Source organism: Lemur catta, chromosome 4 (genome assembly GCF_020740605.2).
Source record: "Lemur catta isolate mLemCat1 chromosome 4, mLemCat1.pri, whole genome shotgun sequence".
NCBI lineage: Eukaryota > Metazoa > Chordata > Mammalia > Primates > Lemuridae > Lemur > Lemur catta.
The window spans coordinates 55,082,952-55,105,647 of NC_059131.1; the positions used below are offsets into that span (position 1 = coordinate 55,082,952).

Here is a 22,696-nt window from a genome sequence, read left to right on the forward strand (position 1 = left end):
TACGAAATACAAACTAAATGATATAAAATAGACTTAAAAGCATGAAATTTGTAAGTAATTTTGGGATAAGTTAGGAGAAATTTTGGCTAAAGTTCAGGAGGATTAAAGAAACTTGCTCTCAAAAAGGAAATTGGTAGAAGTGACCAATTGGCAGAGTAACATGGGCTTATAATTTATAATGGTGGATTTCCCAGGAAATGAATATTAAGAGAGAAACTTTCCTACCACTAGCTAGCAGGTCCTGGGACCAGAATGCTTAATAATAAGTATTCTTAACAGGCCTCTTACTTGTCTTCCCAAGAGAGAAGGGAGAGAGGACTCTTAGGGCAAACCAGGATTGTTAACTTACTACTCTGTCCTCATTGTATTGGATTTCAGGATGGGACTAACCATATGGGAGGTGTAATGTGATTTTTTTTTTAAAGACTCCTAAAAATTGCAAAGTAGCCAAACCTCTGCTTGTTGATAGTTGAAATTCTTTAACGGGGAGAAGGCCTTTTAATTCTTTTTATGTGAATTCCAGGCTGTTCTGTAGAAGACTGATCTTTTCAGGACTGATATTCAGTAACTACAACAGATACATACGGCTATGCCAGTTGTTAAAATATGGAAATAATTCTGCCCTGATTAGTAAGCAGCTGCTGCTCCAAGGGTGAACCCCTATGTCCCCCTTTCTTCTAGTCTCTCCTCTAGGGCTGCCACATCACTGCCTCCTCATATTACAGCCACTAAGAGCTAAAGGAGGATGGAGGAAGGAGAGGCTCAGCATTCTGCTTCTACACTATATTCTTTTTTTTTTTTTTTTTGAGACAAAGTCTTACTCTGTTGCTAGAGTGCCGTGGCGTCAGCCTAGCTCACAGCAACCTCAACTCCTGGGCTCAAGCAATCCTCCTGCCTCAGCCTCCCAAGTAGCTGGGACTACAGGCATGCGCCACCATGCCCAGCTAATTTTTTCTATATATTTTTAGTTGTCCAGCTAATTTCTTTCTATTTTTTTTTTTAGTAGAGACGGAGTCTCGCTCTTGCTCAGGCTGGTCTCAAACTCCTGAGCTCAAACGATCCGCCCGCCTCGGCCTCCCAGAGTGCTAGGATTACAGGCGTGAGCCACTGCGCCTGGCCTACACTATACTCTAATTGTTCATTATTTGTGCTTTCCCAGCTATTAAGTATTTCAGACATCATTGTTGAGTATATGCATGAAGAAAAACTCCAGTTTGGTAATAAAAATGAAAAAAAGGTTTTTGATAAACACCTGGGCTTCTCAGAACCTTTAATATACTAATAGGTCTTAGGTACCTCTGAGAAGCAAGTACAGCACATTTCAAACTTCCTTGACCAGGGAACTTGTGTGTAGAAGACTAGTGTCAAAGGATACCAGTGTTCTGGAGAATATAGTTTGTGAAAAAGGTTGCTCTCTTACATTCTATAAATGTGTACAGGTGTCAGTTTAAGGCAATGCTAGGCATATTAGGAAATACATAAGTAGACTTTTGCCTTTAAAGAATTTAAAATGTAGATACTTCCAACTGATGCTTGTTCACAATTACATACAGGAATTAGATGACTCTGATTGAAATCTGTTGCTTTTCTGTTTTATTTTGGGGGAGAAACAGTATTTGGAAGAGCTTGTGCTTATGAAGTTAAGAGAGTCTTCACCAAATTGGGAAAATAGTGCAGAAAAGGTTTGATTAACAAGATGACAAACTGTTTACATAAGCAAGGATTGAGTAAAGACAAAGTTCTTGGAAGTAATTATGTGGAAGGTAGGCAGAGAGTTTCATATGATTTATGTTTGTTTTAAAAGACCAGGAGCTTGTTATATATAAGTGAACATTTTTTACAGAGAATTTGGGTATCATTTTTTAGTAAGCTTGTGTCTGCTGCTTGTATTTGGTGAATCAAAAGCCTTTGTCATTCTCATTCTAATTTGAAAATTAATAATCTACATGTTAATAATGAGGACTTTGATGTGATCATTCAAATAGTTTAACAAATATTTGACGGTCTTTTGAGTAGGAATAGGGTTTAAATGCTTGGGAGATAAGACTTAATGAACATATACTTTCAGGTGACACTGTGTGTATATATATATATATATATATATATATATATATATATATATATTTTGAGACAGTCTTGCTCTGTAGCTCCGGTGAGAGTGCAGTGGCCTCATCACAGCTCACTGCAACCTCAATCTCCTGGGCTCAAGAGATTCTCCTGCCTCAGTCTCCCAAGTAGCTGGGACTACAGGTGCACACCACCATGCCTGTCTAATTTTTCTATTTTTTTAGAGGTAGGGTCTCGCTCTTTCTCAGGCTGGTCTTGAACTCCTGACCTCAAGCGATCTTCCCACCTCAGCTCTCCGAGTGCTAAGATTACGATGTGAGCCACTACGCCTGGCTGGACACTACATTGTTGAAAAATACTGTGCACATGGGCACAAAAACATAAGACAGTAAAAGTTATGAGTCCAAAAATGGTGCAAGCAATAAATAAGAAAGATTGTTGGGAGACTCAACTCCTGGCCTTGCTGGTCAAGGGAGGTTTAATGGAGGCTGACCTTGAAGGATGAGTAAAGTCAAATAAATCAGCATCCAGGGCTAGGTTGTTTTGTTTTGTTTGGTTTTGATTGGAAGAGATAAAGGGAGTCGGGAAGAGAAGAATAGGAGCAAAGGCATGGTTAAGGTATGTGTCTGATAAAATGTTAAAGGTAGAGATAGGCTAGATTGGTTGTACCTTAAACATAAGGCTAAGAAATAAGGGGAATGAGATACTCTTGGATTTTTGAACAGAAGAGTGATATGGTAAAAATGTCCTTTTACAAAGATTAAATGTGGTGGCAGCATGCAAAATGGTTGGAAGGGAGAGTGTTAACCAGATAAAGCCCATTTCCCGGCAGAATTAGCATTTCACAAACATTTTCTATAAATAAATAAGGAAAAAAATATATAGTAGAATAATGGGTGAAATCGTAGCTTAAACCAGAAATTGTTGATTAGCAAATAGGATCCATAGTGTGGATTTTGATAACAAGTATAGGTGTCTCCAGACCTCATCCTTCCCACCCTGTAGTTTGATCAGGTATAAAGATAGGGACCTAATAGCCTTTGCTTTTTTAACTGGAAGAGGGAGGGCAAGTTATGTAGCTGCTGACCTTGGTCCTGAATGATAGCTAAAATATTATTTTCTGAGAAGTGGGTTAGAGTGGGTGGTGTTGCACTCTGATGGACTGGTCAGCAATCAGTTTTAACTAATATAGTGCTTGGAAAATCTGTAAGATATTCTCGTTCACATCTATTAGTGGTTAAGAGCATAGATTATGGGGCGAAATTACCTTGAATGCAAATCCCAACATGACCACTTGTCTTTGTAAATTACTTAATTTCTGTGCTTTAGTTTCCTCTTCTGTAAAATTGTACATATCTCGGGGTCGTTCTGAGAATTAAATGACTCAATCCATGTCAAGTTCTCAAAACAGTAACTGACGCATAGACAATGCTCTATAAAGTTAATCATTGTTATCGTCCCTGTGTATTTGCCTGTATTCCGACTATGGAGGGAATCCAAGGGAAGGGTTACTGGTTTTGTTACATATTATGTTCTATGTTATAACTAATTCCATGCTATTACATACTGTTTTGACAGACTGTTGTTAAGTTATTGGTGATAAATTGTCTTAGAAGAAACAACTATTTAATAACAGGGATACAAGTGTAATTGCCATGTGGAATTTATTAGGCATGAAGGCTGATTCCAAGGAAGACTGTCTTAGAGAAATGGGTCTTATGAAATTTCAGGCTTGCAGTTCTTATTTTCATCGTTTGAATGTCTGATAACATACATATTAAGTGTGTGTGCATTTCTAAGTATTTTAATACCTTCATCTTTTTTTCTCCCCAGTATTAAAGCATGAAATAAATTCCCAGTGTTTTTCAAGATTATTTAAAAGGAGTTGTAATTACCGCTCAGCACCTAGAACAGCACCCAGTGCAACAAAATATACTTGAACACTGGTTTGAGATTTGGGGTTTATGTTCTGGATTTGGGAAAGAGAAGAAGAGAAAGTTTTGGGGGAAATTTAAAAATCCTCATAAGCCCTTACTCTTAAAATATATGGAATGCAGAATGGTTTCGTGGCTTTATTTCAAAATGTTTTACACTGGCTGTAGAACCCACTTCATAAAGTAGTTTGAGTTAAAATGATCTAATATTTGTGTTTTAACTTTCAGCTTTGTGTTATTCTTGGAAAATTTCGCACCACTTGTGAATTCCTTGAACCTGGGCATTGCAAACCCACTTCTGTTGTGCCCATCTCCTTTGCACTTTGCTCAGATTAAGACTCAGTTGGCGCTTCAGCAGCTGAATGCCGTTGCCTCACATGGTTCAACACCACCTTACACTTTATTAAATCAGGCTTTCTTGAAAATAGCCACGTCGAGACCCAGGTTTAATCCTCGAGGAAACTTTCCAATTCAAAGGCCACGAGCACCTAACCCTTCTGGGATGAGGCCTCCAGGACCATTTATGAGGCCTGGATCTATGGGTCTTCCAAGATTTTATCCAGCAGGGAGAGCCCGTGGAATTCCACACAGATTTGCTGGCCATGAATCTTATCAGAATATGGGACCACAGAGAATGAATGTTGAGGTAACTCAACACCGAACTGATCCAAGATTGACCAAAGAAAAATTGGGTTTTCATGAAGCACAACAAAAGAAGGGGAAGCCTCATGGTAGCCGATGGGATGAAGAGCCTCATATATCTGCATCGGTGAGAGTGAAACAGAGTTCTCTAACACAGGTTACAGAACAGAGTCCTAAAGTACAGAGCCGCTATACAAAAGAGAGTGCCTCAAGTATCTTAGCAAGCTTTGGATTATCTAATGAAGACTTAGAAGAACTTAGTCGCTATCCTGATGAACAGCTAACTCCTGAAAATATGCCATTAATTTTGAGAGATATAAGAATGAGAAAAATGGGGCGCCAATTACCTAATTTACCTTCTCAGAGCAGAAATAAAGAAACACTTGGCAGTGAAGCAGTTTCGAGTAACGTAATTGATTATGGTCATGCAAGCAAATACGGCTACACAGAAGATCCACTTGAAGTGTGTATTTATGATCCTGAAATTCCAACTGATGAGGTCAAGAACGAATTTCAGTCACAGCAGGGCATTTCTGCGTCTGTTCCCGCTCCAAATGTGATGTGTAATTCTATGTTTCCGGTTGAAGATGTATTTCGCCACATGGACTTCCCCGGTGAGTCCTCAAATAATCAGTCCTTTTTCCCAGTTGAGAGTGGAACCAAGATGTCAGGCTTACACATTTCAGGAGGACAGCCGGTCCTTGAACCTGTAAAATCCATCAACCAGTCCATTAGCCAAACAGTTAGCCAGACAATGAGTCCGTCTCTGATTCCTCCATCTATGAACCAGCAGCCTTTTTCATCTGAATTAATTTCAGCTGTAAGGCAACAAGAGCGGATCCCACATGAACCTGTGATTAATTCATCTAATGTGCATGTTGGATCAAGAGGAAGTAAAAAGAATTATCAGTCACAGGCTGACATTCCCATTCAGTCTCCCTTTGGTATTGTGAAAGCATCGTGGCTACCAAAGTTTTCACATGCTGATGCCCAGAAGATGAAGAGACTTCCAACTCCTTCTATGATGAATGATTATTATGCAGCATCTCCAAGAATATTTCCACATTTGTGTTCTCTGTGTAACGTAGAATGTAGTCATTTGAAGGTGAGTGTTTTTAAAGATCACTGTATAATGATGCTCAGCGCCCAAGTTTTCCCTAAATTCTGTTATGAATTCTGGTGTTAACTAGGCATTAAGGAAATGGCAGAAATTAATTTTGTTAACACTTAGTTGTAATCTTAAGTAGCCCTGGCCTTAGTACTGAATTGTTCGGTTTTCTGTATTCCTGTGACTGAGCACACCACATAGTTTGTCTGTTTATTTTGAACAAGTTATCACACTTATGCAACATAAAATTTATATAATATAAACTGTATACTTATAAAACAATGTCACATGGAATCACCTTTCTCTAAATAAGAGAGTCTGTTAGTATAAAAGTGTAAAAAGTTAGTATAACCCTTTTGTACTGCACACTTTTGAGAACCTTGTACATGCCTACCTGTCTTGGGCTAAAGACAAATGTTGATTTAAATATTTTCTGACTTTATATAGATAAGTGATTTTTAGTATTTCTTGAGAAGAAGCTTCGTAAAATCACTTCATAGCAAAAAAGAGTCAAGATGAATTCATTGTTATGGGATCAGCTGAGGGCTCAGAAAATAGAATGTAAAATGGTAGAAATTTGGAGAAAAAATTTTTAACATATAAGATTTAGAAGAATTTTCATAGTATAATTAAAAGATAATTTTGCAGAGGCACTAAGATAGTATAATGTAGAATATACTATTTGATAGTAATTATTAGTAAATTTGAGCAGGAATTTTCAAGTAAGTCTTATATATTTGGAAACCACTGTTTCTTGTACTTACTAATGTGATTTGTAGATTTAGATTGTAAATGGTCAGGAGGGAATGTACGTCCCATATATAGAAGCTTTGATTCAAGGACATAACCTTGAATTGGTTGTATACTTTGAGTAGGCTTAAAAATCTATAGATGTTAATGCTCTTGTTTTTTCTCCTTCCATTGCTGCCCTTTTATTCTCTTTTTATTATCCATTCTCCAGGTTTCAGTCAACGAGAATCTGATCCCTAGATCTGATGCTATTGTTTTAAGGTTAACTCCAGCAAAAGAAAGCAGCATTCTACCCAATTTTAGCCAGATTTGCTGAATTCTAGTAATAGTTGCCTTATCCCATGAAAGGGGATAGCAAATGAAAAAGAATAATTCACAGCACTTAGTTGTAATCTGTAAGTAGTCCTGGCCTAAGTATTGAATTGAGTATTAAGCTCTCTGTATTCCTGTGGCTGGAAAACCACATAGTTTTTTCAGTTATTTTGAGCTTTTAATTAATCATGATGAATCCAAGAAAATATATCTGAAAGAATTTGGGGCTGGGCGAGGTAGCTCACTCCTGTAGTCCTAGCTCTCTGGGAGGCTGAGATGGGAAGATTGCTTGAGGCCAGGAGTTTGAGACCAGCCTGGGCAACATAGTGAGATTCCTATCTCTACCAAAAAAAAAAAAATTAGCCAGACATGATAGTGCACACGTGTAGTCCTAGCTGCTTGGGAGGCTGAGGCAGGAGGATTGCTTGAGCCCAGGAGTTTGAAGCTGCTGTGTGCTGTGATCATGCCACTGTGCTCCAGCCTGGGTGACAGAGTGAGACCTTGTCTCAAAGAAAGAAAGAACCTGAAGTTTTTATTTTTATTCTGTTAGTATAAAAGGTGTACATTTATTTAGTGTGTATATATGGATGCCAGTTTTATACTTGACTCTATATTAGGTGCTGGGGCAGAAATGAAGAACTGTATAAAATTCAGATAAGCAGTTTATACAGTCTTGTTGAGGAGAAAATTATGTACTCAAGGAATTCTTAAAAATTAAAAGGCAACAAATGGTTGAGTGATTTGTTTAACTTGTTTGGGTATGCTGTAGGGGAGAGATAATATTTCTATCTTGATTTCAGACTTGTATCAGGCCAGCATTATCAATTTATCAATACCTATTATGTATCTAGCAATATGTGATTAAAAAGTATAAATATGCTTCCTGATGTCAAAAGACTTTTATAGTCTAGTTAGACTAATGGATTGACAGTTACTAAATGCACTAAGTCTGTCTGGACTAGAATGATCTGGGAGGGAGGACTTCATGGAGTAGATTGAAGATGAAGAGGCTTTAGATACGACTATATAAAGGGGAAGAGGGGTGACATTCCAGATGGGAGCAACAACATACAGAGAGGCAACGGTCCTGAGAGAAGACTACATTGCATCGTGATAGGAGGCAATTGGGAAAGAGTGATGAGCAGAGTAGAAATAACCGTAAAGGGCCTTGAAAAGCTATCCTAGGAGTTTGTACTTAAGGTGAGAGGCATTAGGAAGCGAATTAAGTTTCTTTTTATATAAGTGACATGTTGAAACTGTATTCTAGAGAGATCTGACTGAAGTGTGCAGGGTTAATAGGAATGAAAGGAGATTGGTTAGGGCACCTAATTGAAAGCTTCCCTTTTTGTTCAAATGTAAGATGATGAAAGCCTGGGTTAATATGGTGATAAAAGTAAAAATTCAAGAGGAGAGGAAAGCATTTAGTGTTGTTCATTAGAACTCAAAGAGATTACCATTAAAAAAACACGTCTTTGAACAGACAGCACAACAGAATAGGGCTCATCTGAGTAATGAATTCTTCACAACTAAGTGGCCAAATGATTGCAATTTGTGAACATGGGTCTAGATGGTACAAACTACTGCTCTTGTTTTTGTGATATATTTTGCTGTCTCATAAGTATGTAGCCAATAAATGTAAATTACCAATTGCAAACTTTTTCCTACTGAGTAAATTTGACAATATTTTTGTTCCCTACCTCCGAGTCTTTATAACTATAGCTTGAAGATATACTTTAAAAATGTAACAACAAAATGTGAAATGTATTTGTTTCCTAAATTGGGTTTTAGATTTTAGAGGAGGAACTTTCCTTGGTTTAGGAAGTATGTCTTTCTGACTGAAATAATTAAGTTTGAGAAAGTACTGATCAACAAAAAATGGTTGACGTAGTTGGAGGATAGAGAGTGACTTCTGATATAGGTAGGTATTTTCAGTTTCTTTCTGAGCCTGCCCAAGTCTACAGTCCTTGCAGCATCTCCTGCTTGATAGGTAATTATCACTTTTTCTCTGGAGAGCAAGTGCTGCTTTTGGACCATTATCTAATCTAAATACTATTACCAGAGAGTCTAGAACAGTATGGGGTGGCATCGATATATTTACTGAGCTTAAAGCAAGTAATGTCAGTGAATGAAGCAGGCCTGTTAAAAGACAGACAATGTGTATATGTGTGTGTTGAATTGGAGAGTATGTCTCATATAAATAGCTTAGCCATCATCTTCAATGGATAGTTGTTATAAGAATGATAGCCAGTATTATCATATCTTTATAGTTTTTTAAGAAAAGCTGGAAGTATGGATTTGGGGGTAAAATCTCTTGATTTTTAAATGTTGACAACTTATTCAAATAAAACACTTTATGGTCCAAATAAATCATGCCCAACCCACTTACCAGTGTGTCTGTTTGATGTAAGCAATGTCCAGTTAATGTCAAAGACATGGGTTTAGCACTATTAGAGACTCTTAACTGCCAATCTCTTATAGCTTTCTATTTGCATTATTGAGTAGGATATACAAACATTTCTTTCTTGCAGTCCACAGTCACTTCCATGGCTTGATGAAATAGTTTAGGGTTTGTTATAACTTGTTGCTGACTATAAATTGAAGCTGAGTGTTGCAAGTAGCATGCACTTACTTTCAGATAATTCTTGCCAAGACAGAATCCAAAATTAGTGTCATCTGCGGTAACTTCTAGTTTGTATTTAGCAATGACTTAAACTAAAAAGTTTTGAAATGGAAACAAATAACGTTTTCCTCAAGGGAAGTTTTAAAATACAGAAGTAAGTTTTCCCCTTCTTCAAATGCTGGAGGAACAATAAAACATTGAGTAATATACATATGGCTTTTAACTAATTATTTCACTTTGGAGACTGTATCTTTGAAAACTGTATTGACCTTTTTTTTTTTTTTAATCAGATGTATCTTCTGGAGCTATTTATGAGATTGTAATGTTAGAGCAGATTTATTTGTAAATGAAGTAATGTCTAAGAAAGCATTTTGTTAATTGTAAAGCTTTATGTGTAAGGGATATTGTGTCTTTGAAGTGGTGTTACTTTCCTTAAAATCTTGAAAATAAATTAGATTTGATCAGCAGTTTTTCATATTTTTATAAATCTTATTTACCAATATAGTGAGTATCTTGTTTGGGATGGTACTGGCCTTTGAGGTAGTATTTTTTTGGTTCTTGATGTTAGTTTGATTTTTAGAGGTATAAGTCATTGAGAGACTATTCTTTGAAGATGCTGTTTCACAGATACCATTTTATTTATAGAATTTTTGGTGTTTTCTGTAGTGTTGCATTATATTTGAGATAAGTTATTTTCTGATCCATGCTTTTATTTTCTCCAAGTTTAATAATCAATATATATTGATTCAAAATGAGTGTTCATGGGTGTGATTTTGTAAAAAAATGTTTTCTTTACTAAAATATTTTAAAGTGGGAGCAGCAAGGTATGGTATTAAGTGCATTTGTTTGGAGGCCTTTACTTTTTATGAAAATTTTATTGAGTAGCCAAATGCTATTTGTAAGTAGATTTGTTTAATTTTTGAAAAAAAATATCCTTTGTCACTTTAAAAAGCCTAATTCATTAGTCAACATGAGGAATATTCTAATTTCAACACTTTTCTCCTTTTACAATAGGATTGGATTCAGCATCAAAATACATCTACTCATATTGAGAGCTGTCGACAGTTACATCAACAGTAAGAACATTTTTTCTTTTTTTTAGATAGCAAATTTACAAAATAGTTAACATTCAGGTATGACTGTTAAGTACCTTCAGTCTGATACTTTGGAGAAAAATATTTTTAGGAAGCTGTTGCCTGGTTAAAATATTAATTTTATAGAAGCATATTTAACATTTTTCCAAAAGAGAAGAGTTCAGCATGATCCTTTCCTCTAACTCCTTCCTAACTGGATTCCCAATAGGTAGGTTTTTGATATCATTGGTTCATGCGGTGCTAGCTTGCCTTCCCCAGGATGGTTCATCTGTTTTAGAGCAGATAACCTTTCCTTCTATGTCCACCGTTTCCCAAAGGACAAATAACTAAAAACCAGTGCAAAGCAAACACCAGTGTTTAATTTCAGATCTAAAGTTCTCCTCTGGCTTAGAACCTGTTTTCAAAATAAACCTTAAGTAAAGGATGAACAAGCTAGATGCCTTGGTTCCTCAACATTAGTTCTTTAATTTTTCCACCTTTTGCTTCTTTAAGAGAGAGTACCTGTGAAGGTTTCCCTTTAGCCATAGCAGTGAAAAGTGTGATTTTTAATAGTATGGTCCTGTGTTCCTTGGAGTAGCATTAAATTGTGTTTCCCCCTAGCGTCATTAAACAGTTCCTAGTCACCAGAATGATAGCAACATGTACTTGGGCAAATGGATTTTGAGATTATTATTCAGGACCCTTCTAGCTGGAAGTGATAAACCCAACTCAAAATAGTTTTTAAGGTAAGGGAATTTATAAGCTCATTTAACTGGGAAACTTAAGGGGTAGTTCTAGTTTCAGAAATGATTAAATTGAATGCTTAAAAATCAGTACTAGAAATATTTGTTTCTTGGCTGTTCTCTTCTGCATTGGCCTCATGAGATCTCAGGCACACTTCTTCCACGTAGCATAGTGGCCCCCATAGTTCTGGACTGAAGTGATCTGTATAGCTGAAGTCCTTGGTTTGTTTCTTTTGGTCTGCTTTAGGTTAATTGTTTATCTGTACACCAATTATAGTGGCTATGGGAATAGGGTACTCCAATTCGATTGGTGTCATGTGTCTACTCCTGGTATTTAGAGTGGGAAAATCCTTATCTGAATCACATAGACATAGACTAGAAATTGTGGTTAGTTCCCTGTATAAATGCTGTACAGACAAACATAGGTCATCATAGGGAGATGATTGGTTACCTGAATTGAATATGCCTTACTGCCACTATAAATGGAGAACCTCTTCTAAGCAACATTTTCCAACAGGTACTCAATGGGATGTCTTAATTTTTTTGTTGTTGTAGGTAGTCGTTCGTACTAGGAAGAAGATTTCTGCCTACATTAATTTACTAGTGTAAACAGCATGTATATATATGCTTATTAAAGGTTTCTATATAGTAAGCCTATTATTTTTTCATGTACACAGGACCCTGATTTTAAAGCATGTGCTTTCCATGCATGCCACTTTAATGCTCTGCCCCACTTTTTTTAAAAACAATTTTGAGCATATTAGGGTTCTCCAGAGAGACACAACCAATAGAATATATATATATACACACACACAAATACAGGCATATCTCATTTTATTGTGTTTTATTGTACTTTGCAGATACTGCCTTTTTTACAAATTGAAGGATTGTGGCAACCCTGAGTCAAGCAAGTCTGTCAGTGCTATTTTTCTAACAGCATGTACTTCATGTCTTCTTGTCACATTTTGGTAATTGACACACTATTTCAAACTTTTTCATTATTGTTACATCTGTTATGGCGATCCGTGGTCAGTGATCTTTGATTGTGACTTGCTTGCTAAAGGCTTAGATGGTCATTAGCATTTTTTAGCAATAAAGTATTTTTAAATTAAGGTATGTACATTTTTTTTAGGCACAGTGCTATTGTATACTTAGTAGACCACAACATAGCATAAGCATAACTTTTATATGCACTGGGAAACAGAAAATTCATGTGACTTGCTTTATTGAAATGTTCTAGAACTGAACCCACTATATATCTGAGCTATAGATATATTAGAGGGGATTTATTAGGGTAATTGGCTTACACAGTTATGGAAGCCGAGAAGTCTCATGATTTGCAAGCTAAAGACCTTGGGTAGCTGCTGATAGTGTGGCTAAGTCCAAATTCGAAAGCCTCAGAACCAAGGAAGCTAATGGCATAATTCTCAATTTGAGGCGGAAGGCTCTAGAGCCCTGGGAGATGGCTGATGCAAGTCCCATAGACCAAAGGCCAAAGAACTTGGAGTTCTGATGTCCAACGGCAGGAGTATATGTTTTCTTCATTTCTTTTTTTGTTTTAGGAGGGTGTTTTCATGATGTTGACTTTTTTTGGAAAGTTGTCCTATAGGGTATCCCATGTTCTATACTTTTTCTGTTTGTTCTCTCAGCATTAAATTCAGTTTGAACATTTTTGTCACAAATACTTCATAGGTAATGTATTTAGTGCATCATACTGGGACACAGATAATGTTAGTTGCCTATAGGTCCTGGCTCTTAACCATTATGTTATACTACCTATGTTAGGAGTATCATGCTTCTGAAACACATTTTTGACTAGGATGGTATACAAGGTGGTTCCAAACTATACTTGCAGAATATATATATATATGCTCTATCTTTCTGCCCTGGGCAGCATAGATGAGAACATGTGTTACCTAGTGAACAGGCAATATATTGAAGGTCTAAAATACTATTACTAACTCTTGAATAATCATCTTCAGGCTCTTGTGAACCATAAACTGGAAAACTCTGGAAATTTAATAACTTTTATGTGTTTCATTGGTTAGAACCTATCACTGGCTATCTTCTAGGGAGGCTGAGAAAGCAAATACTTAGCTTTTTAGCTTTTGTAGTAGAGGCAGGCAATGGAAAAGGGAGTTGAGAATTGCTGTTGAGTTAATCTCGTTAACAATGTTTGGGACAAATAGCAACAAATAACAGCCACTTTACTAAGATTTTGACTTTATTATATTTTCCTGCTAGGTGACTTGTTGAGAGTTTGCTGCCTCCATTTTTATATATGGTTTCGTCTTGCTACTGAAATTGTATTCATTAATACAGCAATTTAATGATTTAATACAATCACCATGTCATTACCTCTTAAGAGTCTAGATTTTCTAGAAAAGTTGGGAATGAAGATGTAGCCTTTTTCTTAGGCTTGTATGATACTGCTGATTCTCCTTTTCCTTTTTCTTTCTGTGGTTACTCCTTTATCTTTTGTTTTTTTTCTTAAGTGCTGATGTGCATAAAATTCTGTCTTCAGCGCTCTTTTCTTCTATAAGTTCCATCTTGTGTTATAAGCCACTCACAGCTGTGGCTTCTACATGCCTGGTTTCTAAATATCTCAGCTGTCACCTTTTTCCCTAGTCCAGATATTCATTTATAGTTGTTCTGAAAACATTCCTACGGTACCCTCACTTCAGAAATGTTCATTGAGTCCCCATTGCCTTTTACTTGTGTGTATCCTCATTACCTGATTTCAAGGCTTTTCATAATTTGTCTCTACCCAAGATAACCTCTCCAGGTTTTCCTCCTTATAATTTCTTTTCATCATTTTCATGCTGCAGCCAGATCAGTTCCTGGAATAGAACACCCATGTTTTGCCTCCAGTTCTTAGTTTATGTATTGCCACTCTGTGAAATCTAACCTGATCCATGCCTATTGGTAGCTCTTTTTAAGGGATGCCCCAAAAGCAACCTTTTCTATAAATTGTCCCTTGATTTCTTTCACTGGATATATCTACGAGGACCACTTGGTACACGTTATGGGGTACTGTTCGTATTGTGTTCTGTGAAGTGCCATATAGAATATGATAAGAATGGTGTTCTCTGGAGTTCTGTAAAGAGGGTAAACTCACTTTTTTCTTTTAAACCTTAGCTAAGCTTGTATCTTGTACCTATTCTGTGCCTCTTGAATATTTTTGTCCACGTACTGCTTGTTTTACTTAAATAAGTTTTTAGGCCTTTAAAGTATGGGGAATGTGCATCCTGGTATACTTACTAGCATAATACTTTATTATTTATTGAATTAGGCACTCAAAATATTTTATTTTCAAAAACATTTTCATATTTTAATATATTAATAAATCACTATGTAAACTTAGGTTTTGAACAGCCCTCCTGATATATAGCAGGTAAAGATTGAGTCTTTTAGTCTTATTTTAGCTGTTCATTAATATTGTTTATTCTCAAAATAGGTATCCGGACTGGAATCCTGAGATCCTCCCATCAAGAAGGTAATTTTTAATAGTGATATTATTAAAACTTAATTATCTTTTAAAAGTAAACAGTGTTTTTTCTTTTGACCATTTGTAAACAGTGACAGATGCAAAAACCTATGAGTACTTTTTCCAGCTTGAATGTGATCCCTCCCTCTGTGAACTTCTACTTTCTTTAGTATTTTCTGAAAGTATTTTATTCTGACTTTATTATTATTTTATGTTTGTGATATCTTTGATTGTAAATGCATTGAATGCTGAGAGTGGTCTTACTAAGTTCTGTATCTCCTAGGGCTTCCCACTCAGTTTATGGGTATACACACAGGCACACACACAAGTACAGAACAGAAGTCAAGAAAGTATTTATAGATCGTGTAATCTTTCAGGAAAAAATTGTTGAAAAATATTTGTTTATATATATTGTTTCCTAAATTCTTTACATAACTTAATACTTTGAAAACATAATTGCATATAATATTGGTACAGGAAAAGCACAACTAACTGATGATGATATTCTGTAAACTAGAAAACAGAAGTTCCAAGCAGTTAGAGGACTAATCTGTTCTGATTATTTCTAATTTACCTATAAGGCTACATTTGTTATTTTATATCATAACAAATAGATTTTTTATTTAAGTAAATACCTGTTATCAGAGTTTGGTATTGTTAATAGTTTGTTTTTAGGAAAGTGATGTACTGTAATTTTAACTTACATTAAATTGCTGAATCTTGCTTTTTTTCCTACTTTGTAGAAATGAGGGCAATAGAAAAGAAAATGAAACTCCTAGAAGACGTTCTCATTCCCCCAGTCCTAGACATTCTAGGAGATCAACCTCAAGTCACAGGTTCCGTCGATCTCGAAGCCCAATACGTTACATATATAGACCAAGAAGTCGAAGTCCAAGAACTTGCCATCGTTTCATTTCTAAATACAGATCCAGATCCAGATCTCGTTCACCATATCGAATTAGAAATCCATTTAGAGGTAGTCCAAAATGCTACCAATCAGTTAGCCCTGAAAGGATGTCAAGGAGATCAGTGAGATCATCAGGTACACTGAAGGCCATGAAATAATAAATCTACTTATTTTGACTAAATTTTTTAATTTGTTTTTGTTTGGATTTTAAGAAATGAAATGTTCTGTTTTATTAGATTTTAGAATTGCTACCTGAAATATGACCCATACCCACAGAGTTCGTTATTCCCTCTAGTAACTTTGAGAAGAAATGTGGGCAAATATATCTGTCCACTAACATATGTAAAAGCCAAGGATATAGAAACATCTTAGTTTGCCTTAATAATTGATTGTAGACTTCCATGAATTCATTTAAAAATTTTTGAAATTATTTATATTTCAGATTGTGTCTTAATGTTGATTTAATGACCTTTTCAGAAATAGCTCACATATATATACATATATACACACATATATACATATACACCCCTCTACAATGAAAGTGACCACTGTTAATGTTTAGGCAGTACTTTGAACTGGTTTCTTATTATATTTAATATATCCTCAAAGACTGAATGCAATGGAAATACTTTTAAATGTATAAGACAGTTGTTCTCAAGCTATGGTCCAAGGACCCCTTGGAGTCCCCAAAATCTTTTCAGTGTTCTGTGAGGTCTTCCCTTTTCCAACTATGTTACCTGTGTAAGGCTGGATTTTCTTCATACTTTTAACCAAAACAATGTGTCCAGCAGATTGGATGCAGAAGCAGATATGAGAATTTGGGTGTCGTCTTTTAAGCCCACCATTAAAGTGTTTGAAAAAATGTACAGTGATGCTATTCATCTCACTAATTTTGAGAATTATAGTTATTTTTTATAAAAATGTTTATTTTAACATGGAAGTTTATTATGTGGATTAATATTTTTTAAATCCTATTATAATTTCTAATATGGTAAATATGAATAAATGTAACACAAACAAAAAGCTTTTCAGAGTTCTCATAACGGGGTAAAGCAATCCTGAAACCAAAAGTTTGAGGGCTACTGGTATAAGGGAAGCTTACTGAATAAAGGAAATTCATATAAAAGCCTTTTCAGTGAACAGTAAACATTAGAATTTTTTTCCATGTACATGCTCTCTATTTGGCTTTGGAATAGCTCTATGTGCTAAATACCATTTTTTTTCTTTATAATGTCATGAGATGGTTCCTACTTTAAGTTCTTTTCAATTGAAGTTATATTTTGTATGTTTTTACTAGATAGAAAAAAAGCATTAGAAGATGTAGTACAGCGATCTGGGCATGGGACAGAATTTAATAAACAGAAGCATCTTGAAGCAGTTGATAAAGGACACTCACCTACACAAAAGCCTAAAACTGGCAGTGGAACAAAGCCATCAGTTAAATCTGCAAGTTCTACAAAGAGTGATTCAAATTTAGGAGGACATTCTACTCGTTATAAATCAAAGAATCTTGAAGATGATACCTTACCAGAATGTAAACAGGTGTCTGATAAAGCTATTTCTCTCCAGCATAAGGTCAGTAATTCTTTATTAGTACAAGTGTGCGTATATTTGTTTTTATGACAAATAGAAAACAAAGTTGTCTGAGTCTTTTATTCCATATTTACATTAAGTTTGAAATCATGACTTGTTGAATTATTTTGATATGGGCTATTTTATTGGTTTCTCTTACAAATATAATAAAAGTCTAATAATTCAAAATCTTGTAGTTTAGGAATGCTAGAGATTTGGCATTTGATGTATCAAAAGAGAACATTTTGATGGTTTGGCATTTTTGGCTAGCCTCAGAAGCAGATTGTTGTGATGGATTTTGCTATCTGTTTAGGGAAGTGACTGTAATCACCAGCATCATTAATGAGCTTTTTAAGTCTTTGATAGTAAAATACGAGTGAGTCTCTACTGAGAATTTATCTTTTTAATGTTTTATATTTTTTGTGGTATAGTTCAGAAGTCAAATACTCTATTGTATAGTGTAAATAGTCTATTTTCTAATACTAATTTATTGATGTATTTTGATTGCAACCTGGTTACTATACCAAGGTACTGTTTTACTGAATGTTTATTAAGTTACTATTAAATAATATATTAAAACATCCTGAGACTATCATCAGAGAAACTCCTAATGGGCTCAATTATTCAGACTTTCAACAACAACTGTTCCCTGCTGCAAAGATTATATTTAGAAGGATAAACTTAGGATAGTCGACCAGTAATTACAAAAGTTTGAAGAACATTCTTGGGAAGAAATTTTGAGTATACGAAAAATTTTGAAAAGGCTGAATTAGTCTGATGAGATAACATATAAAAGTTCTTTTCATTTTGTTTTAAGACTTCTATTTGGTGGCGTTGGAATTTTTTTTTTTTTTGAGATGGATGCTCACTGTGTTTCCCAGACTGGTCTTGAATTCCTGGGCTGAAGCAATCCTCTGCATCAGCTCCGAAGTAGCTGGGATTACAGGTGCCTGGCTACTACTGTGGAACTTTTGGCAAAGTTTTCTTTTTGGTTTTTAACATAGGTGGTAAATTTGATATTAAAGTGTACTTAAATTATATATGTTATATATGCATCTTTTAAAATATCTAGAGATCATTTTCAATTGCTGGAACAGAGGGTGAACAAAGGTGTAATTTCAACTTTACTACATGGTTGGGGCTTATAGATTCATATAGAAAAATGCTCTTTAATGGCCTTAGATCATTCCATAGGTCTTGTTTATTACAAGATGCTATAAACAGAAAAGTGTACCTGTAAACTTATTAACACTGTTGGGTTTAAAAATATAAATTATTATTCTTTTACCACTTTTTAAAATTTTTCAAAAGTTATGTTAAAAGTGTGATTCAAAAGTTGTGTTGAAAATTTAGAAAAGATCCGTTAGAGCACTAAGATTAATGGTAGAAGAAATTATATAGGGAATTATTATTACTGTACTTTGTGGCTCAGTGTGGTTTATTTTTAATTTTCTTTCACTCCACTAATAGCTTCGGAAAGACCTGGCTTTACATTATGGTTCAATTCTTCTTATATCTGAATTACCAGAGGATGGCTGTAATGAAGAAGAAATTAGAAAAGTATTTCAACCATTTGGAAAAGTTAATGATGTCCTAATTGTTTCATATAGAAAGGAGGTCAGTCATTCAGTTTGTTCTAAAAATTCACACAAACTCATTGTTTTAATGATTGTACAAAATGTTGTTGGATCTCTTAGCTACTTGTACGACATATATAATTGTTTATTGAGAGTTATGTAAATGTTTGGGGTGTGAATAAACAGTGTCCCCAAATAATGTTTTATATCCTTTAGAATAAGGTTTGGCCCACTTTTTCTGTGAAGAGCCAGATAATAAATATTTTAGACTTTGTGGGCCAGCCAAAGGCTCCCAACTGGTATGTTATGCCATTGTAGTACAAAAGCAGCTATAGATAAAATATGTAAATAAGTGACCATGGCCATGTTCCAAAAAACTATTTATAAAAATAGGTAGCGTGTGGTAGTTTTCCAGCCACTGCTTTAGAACACCAATAAGGTTATACTAAAACAAAGTATTGTTTGCATGTGGAATGTATTCCTGTAACTCATGTGATTAAAGTTAAGAACTATGAACAGCCCTCAGACTAAGTAGAATATAAACGTAGTGGTAGTGTCGTCTTTGTTGCAAGAAGCCTTAAAAAAACATCAGGTCAGATTTACCGCAAGGCAGACCAGATCCTGCCTTCCATCTCCTATTGTTCAATGAGCCATGCCTTTTGTTCCTCTTGTTCCCTGTCTTTTGTTCCATGAGTCTGCCAAGGACTCCTGTGTTCTTCCTATCCGGGTAACGGTATAGATTCTCTAAGGTTAAATGTCCATGTCATGTGTGAAATACCCATAATCAAATTACACTTTAGCAAAATAAGAAGAGAGGCAAAAGCAATCAGGACTTGAGATGATTTCATAGTTTATGTTCTACAAGAAACTATTAAGTCCGTTTTAAAATGCAGGGACTTGGATAGAGATTGAGCCCATCCTCCAAAGTGAGATTTCACAAGGAGGTAAAAACATGCACCACGTGTACGCCATCAAACTGGTACTAACTGACCAATGCTAAGGTGTTCACATGGTAGTAATACTCATTGTGGGGAGGGTAAACCCACAACTAATGGAAGCAGAACACACCGTATGGGGGAGGACACACTTGTAGCCCTGGCTTGGGCGGTGAATGCATTATGTGTAACCAAAATGTTTGTACCCCCACAATATCCTGAATAAATGAAAATAAAATAAAATGCAGGGACTTTTAAGGTAGATTTTTGTCTAAAAAATAAATACATTTCATTTTAGGCTTACTTGGAAATGGAATTTAAAGAGGCAGTTACGGCAATCATGAAGTATATTGAAACAACACCTCTTCTGGTAAAAGGAAAAAGTGTGAAAATATGTGTTCCAGGAAAGAAAAAAGCACAGGTAAACTGGATTTAGATCCTGGATGTTTTATCTTTTTTTTTTTTGAGACAGTCTCACTTTGTTGCCCGGGCTAGAGTGAGTGCCTTGGTGTCAGCCTAGCTGACAGCAACCTCAAACTCCTGGGCTTAAGCAATCCTACTGCCTCAGCCTCCTGAGTAGCTGGGACTACAGGCATGCGCCACCATGCCCGGCTAATTTATATATATATATATATATATATATATATATTTTAGTTGGCCAGATAATTTCTTTCTATTTTTAGTAGAGACGGGATCTCGCTCTTGCTCAGGCTGATCTCGAACTCCTGACCTCGAGCAATCCACCCGCCTTGGCCTCCCAGAGGGCTAGGATTACAGGCGTGAGCCACCACGCCCGGCCCTCATTTTTGATTAGTTTAACTTGTTAAGAATGGCAGGCATACAGAAAAATGCATAAAACATAAATGTTAACAAATTGTGTGTATAAATTCAAATACACTGATATTAAAAACTCCTTTATACATATGCATGACTATAAACAGTATTAAATGACAAGCAACAGATTAAGAGAAAATACCATATATAACACAAAAATAGCAAGCATCTGTGAAACCAGTACATAGGTCACAAAACAGAACGTTGCCAACATGTTGGAAGTCCCTTGCCTGCTTCTTCCCAATCCTTACACCCTCCTTGGGGCCCACAGGTAACCCCTAACTTGATTTCTAATGCCATAGTTGAGTTTTGCCTGTTTTGAACTTTATATCAACAAAATTACAGAGTATGTATTCTTTTGGGCTTTTGCTTCCTTAGAAGTATCAATGTTTATAAGTTTAGTCTTTCTAGATTATTTTTTGTGCTTTAGTTTATATGTCTATACATAACATCTATAGAATTACTTTAAAATATCCTGTAAGTTTTGCTTTGTGTATGTGGGTTCTTTTAATTTGATTTTTAAATTTGCTGTATGTCTACTTTTAGCACATATTTCTTAATAATTTGAATTGGCAGTCCGTGTTAGTACATGTAGATTTTCCTCATTCCTTTTAACTTGTCTGTGGTATTACTTTGTATGAATATACCACAGTTATTTTACTAGTTCCTTATTTGATATTTAGGTTTTTTCTAGTTTTTTATTACAATAAACAGATCTTAGTTAACTCTTTGTCTGCCTTTCCACAGGCTGTCCTTTTGCATTTATGATAGTGTTTTTTAAGTTGACACCTGTGAGTGGAATTGTTGGTTTATAGAATAGATAGTAATGGATGATATCAGATTGCCTGCTAAGTAGCTGTAATAATTTACATTCTGGTAATGTATGAAAGTACTGGTGTTTCTGTATTATCAACAACATTTAAATTCTTCCATTTTGAAAGTTCAGTATGCATTTTTCTGATTATTAGTGAACTTCATCTTTTTATATAACTACTAGCCATTTCTATTAACTGTTTTAGTTGTCTGTATCTTTCCCTTTTTTTAAAAATATTTATTTAAAGGTATTCATGATCCCAGACACTAATTTTGCATTATATACAAGAAGTATTTTCTTCTAGTCTGTTGCTTGTGTATTTACATACATAAAGATTTAAGTTTTTATGTACTCAAATTAATTGATATTTTCCTTTATGGCTTTTGCTTTTTTTCTTCTGGCTGTTTTTAGAAGACCTTCTCTATACCAGCACCAAAAAATTTTGATTATTAATCTATTATTTGTGATATAATGTGTGATTAGGATCAGTATTATTTTCAAAATGGGTAGCAAATTGGCCCAACATCATTTATGCCTAATTTATCCTTTCTTGTTGATTTGAAAAGCTACCGTTATGTGTATCTATTATCCTGTATACAGAGATCTGTTTCTAGCTTTTCTGTTGCATCAGTCTGATTATTTTTGTGGTAGTATTATGTGGTTTCAATTATTATAACTATAATGTTTCCCTCTCTTTTTGGTAGAGTTCTTTTTCTTTGTTCTTTATTTAAATTCATTCTGATTAATCTTGAACATTTACTCCTGCATATTATAGAATCAGTTTAAGTTCTCCAAAAAATCCTACTGAGATTTAGTTTACTGTATGGAATTTGTATTAGTGTTTTTACAATACTGAGTCTTTTATCCAAAAACATGATTTGTCTCTCCATTTATTTGGATTTCATTTTATGCCATTTAGCAAGTTTTATCTTTTTTTCATAAAGTTCTTGAACATTTTGGAGGGGCTTAAGTTTGTTTCATATATATATTATATTTGTGTATATATATGTATAATATATTTATATTGCTATTAGCGAAAGGATCTTTATTTTTTCTCATATGTTTTCTGAATAATTACTACTAGAGTAACTCCTCATCCTAGTTTATACCTGCTACATGCTATTCACTTATTCCCATTGTCCTGGTTTGGATAATGAATTAAATAGTGACCCTGGTTATTATTATTCTTGATTTTATCATTGAAGGTTTCATTCAGTTTCAACTAATAGAAAACCTCACCAATGCTTTATTAAACAAATAAGAGATATATTTATCTCATAACAGGAATTTACAGGGAAATGGTCCAGGGCTGGTAAAGCAG

The 22,696-nt window shown here is 35.0% G+C and overlaps 1 protein-coding gene across 4 annotated transcripts in view; it reads left to right on the top strand.

Moving 5' to 3' along the window:
• The window catches only part of ZNF638 (zinc finger protein 638), a 78,321-nt gene that overhangs the window by 13,532 nt on the left and 42,093 nt on the right, over nt 1–22,696 (top strand). For 3 of the 4 annotated variants that reach the window (XM_045549825.1, XM_045549826.1, XM_045549827.1), the window contains exons 2-8: nt 4,230–5,748; nt 10,448–10,509; nt 14,707–14,745; nt 15,480–15,778; nt 16,941–17,218; nt 18,686–18,832; nt 20,026–20,148. In XM_045549825.1, coding sequence (XP_045405781.1) covers nt 4,504–5,748; nt 10,448–10,509; nt 14,707–14,745; nt 15,480–15,778; nt 16,941–17,218; nt 18,686–18,832; nt 20,026–20,148 — 2,193 coding nt within the window. In that variant the 5' untranslated portion in view covers nt 4,230–4,503. The remainder of the gene's footprint in view (nt 1–4,229; nt 5,749–10,447; nt 10,510–14,706; nt 14,746–15,479; nt 15,779–16,940; nt 17,219–18,685; nt 18,833–20,025; nt 20,149–22,696) is intronic. The other variant, XM_045549828.1, reaches the window with a different exon arrangement.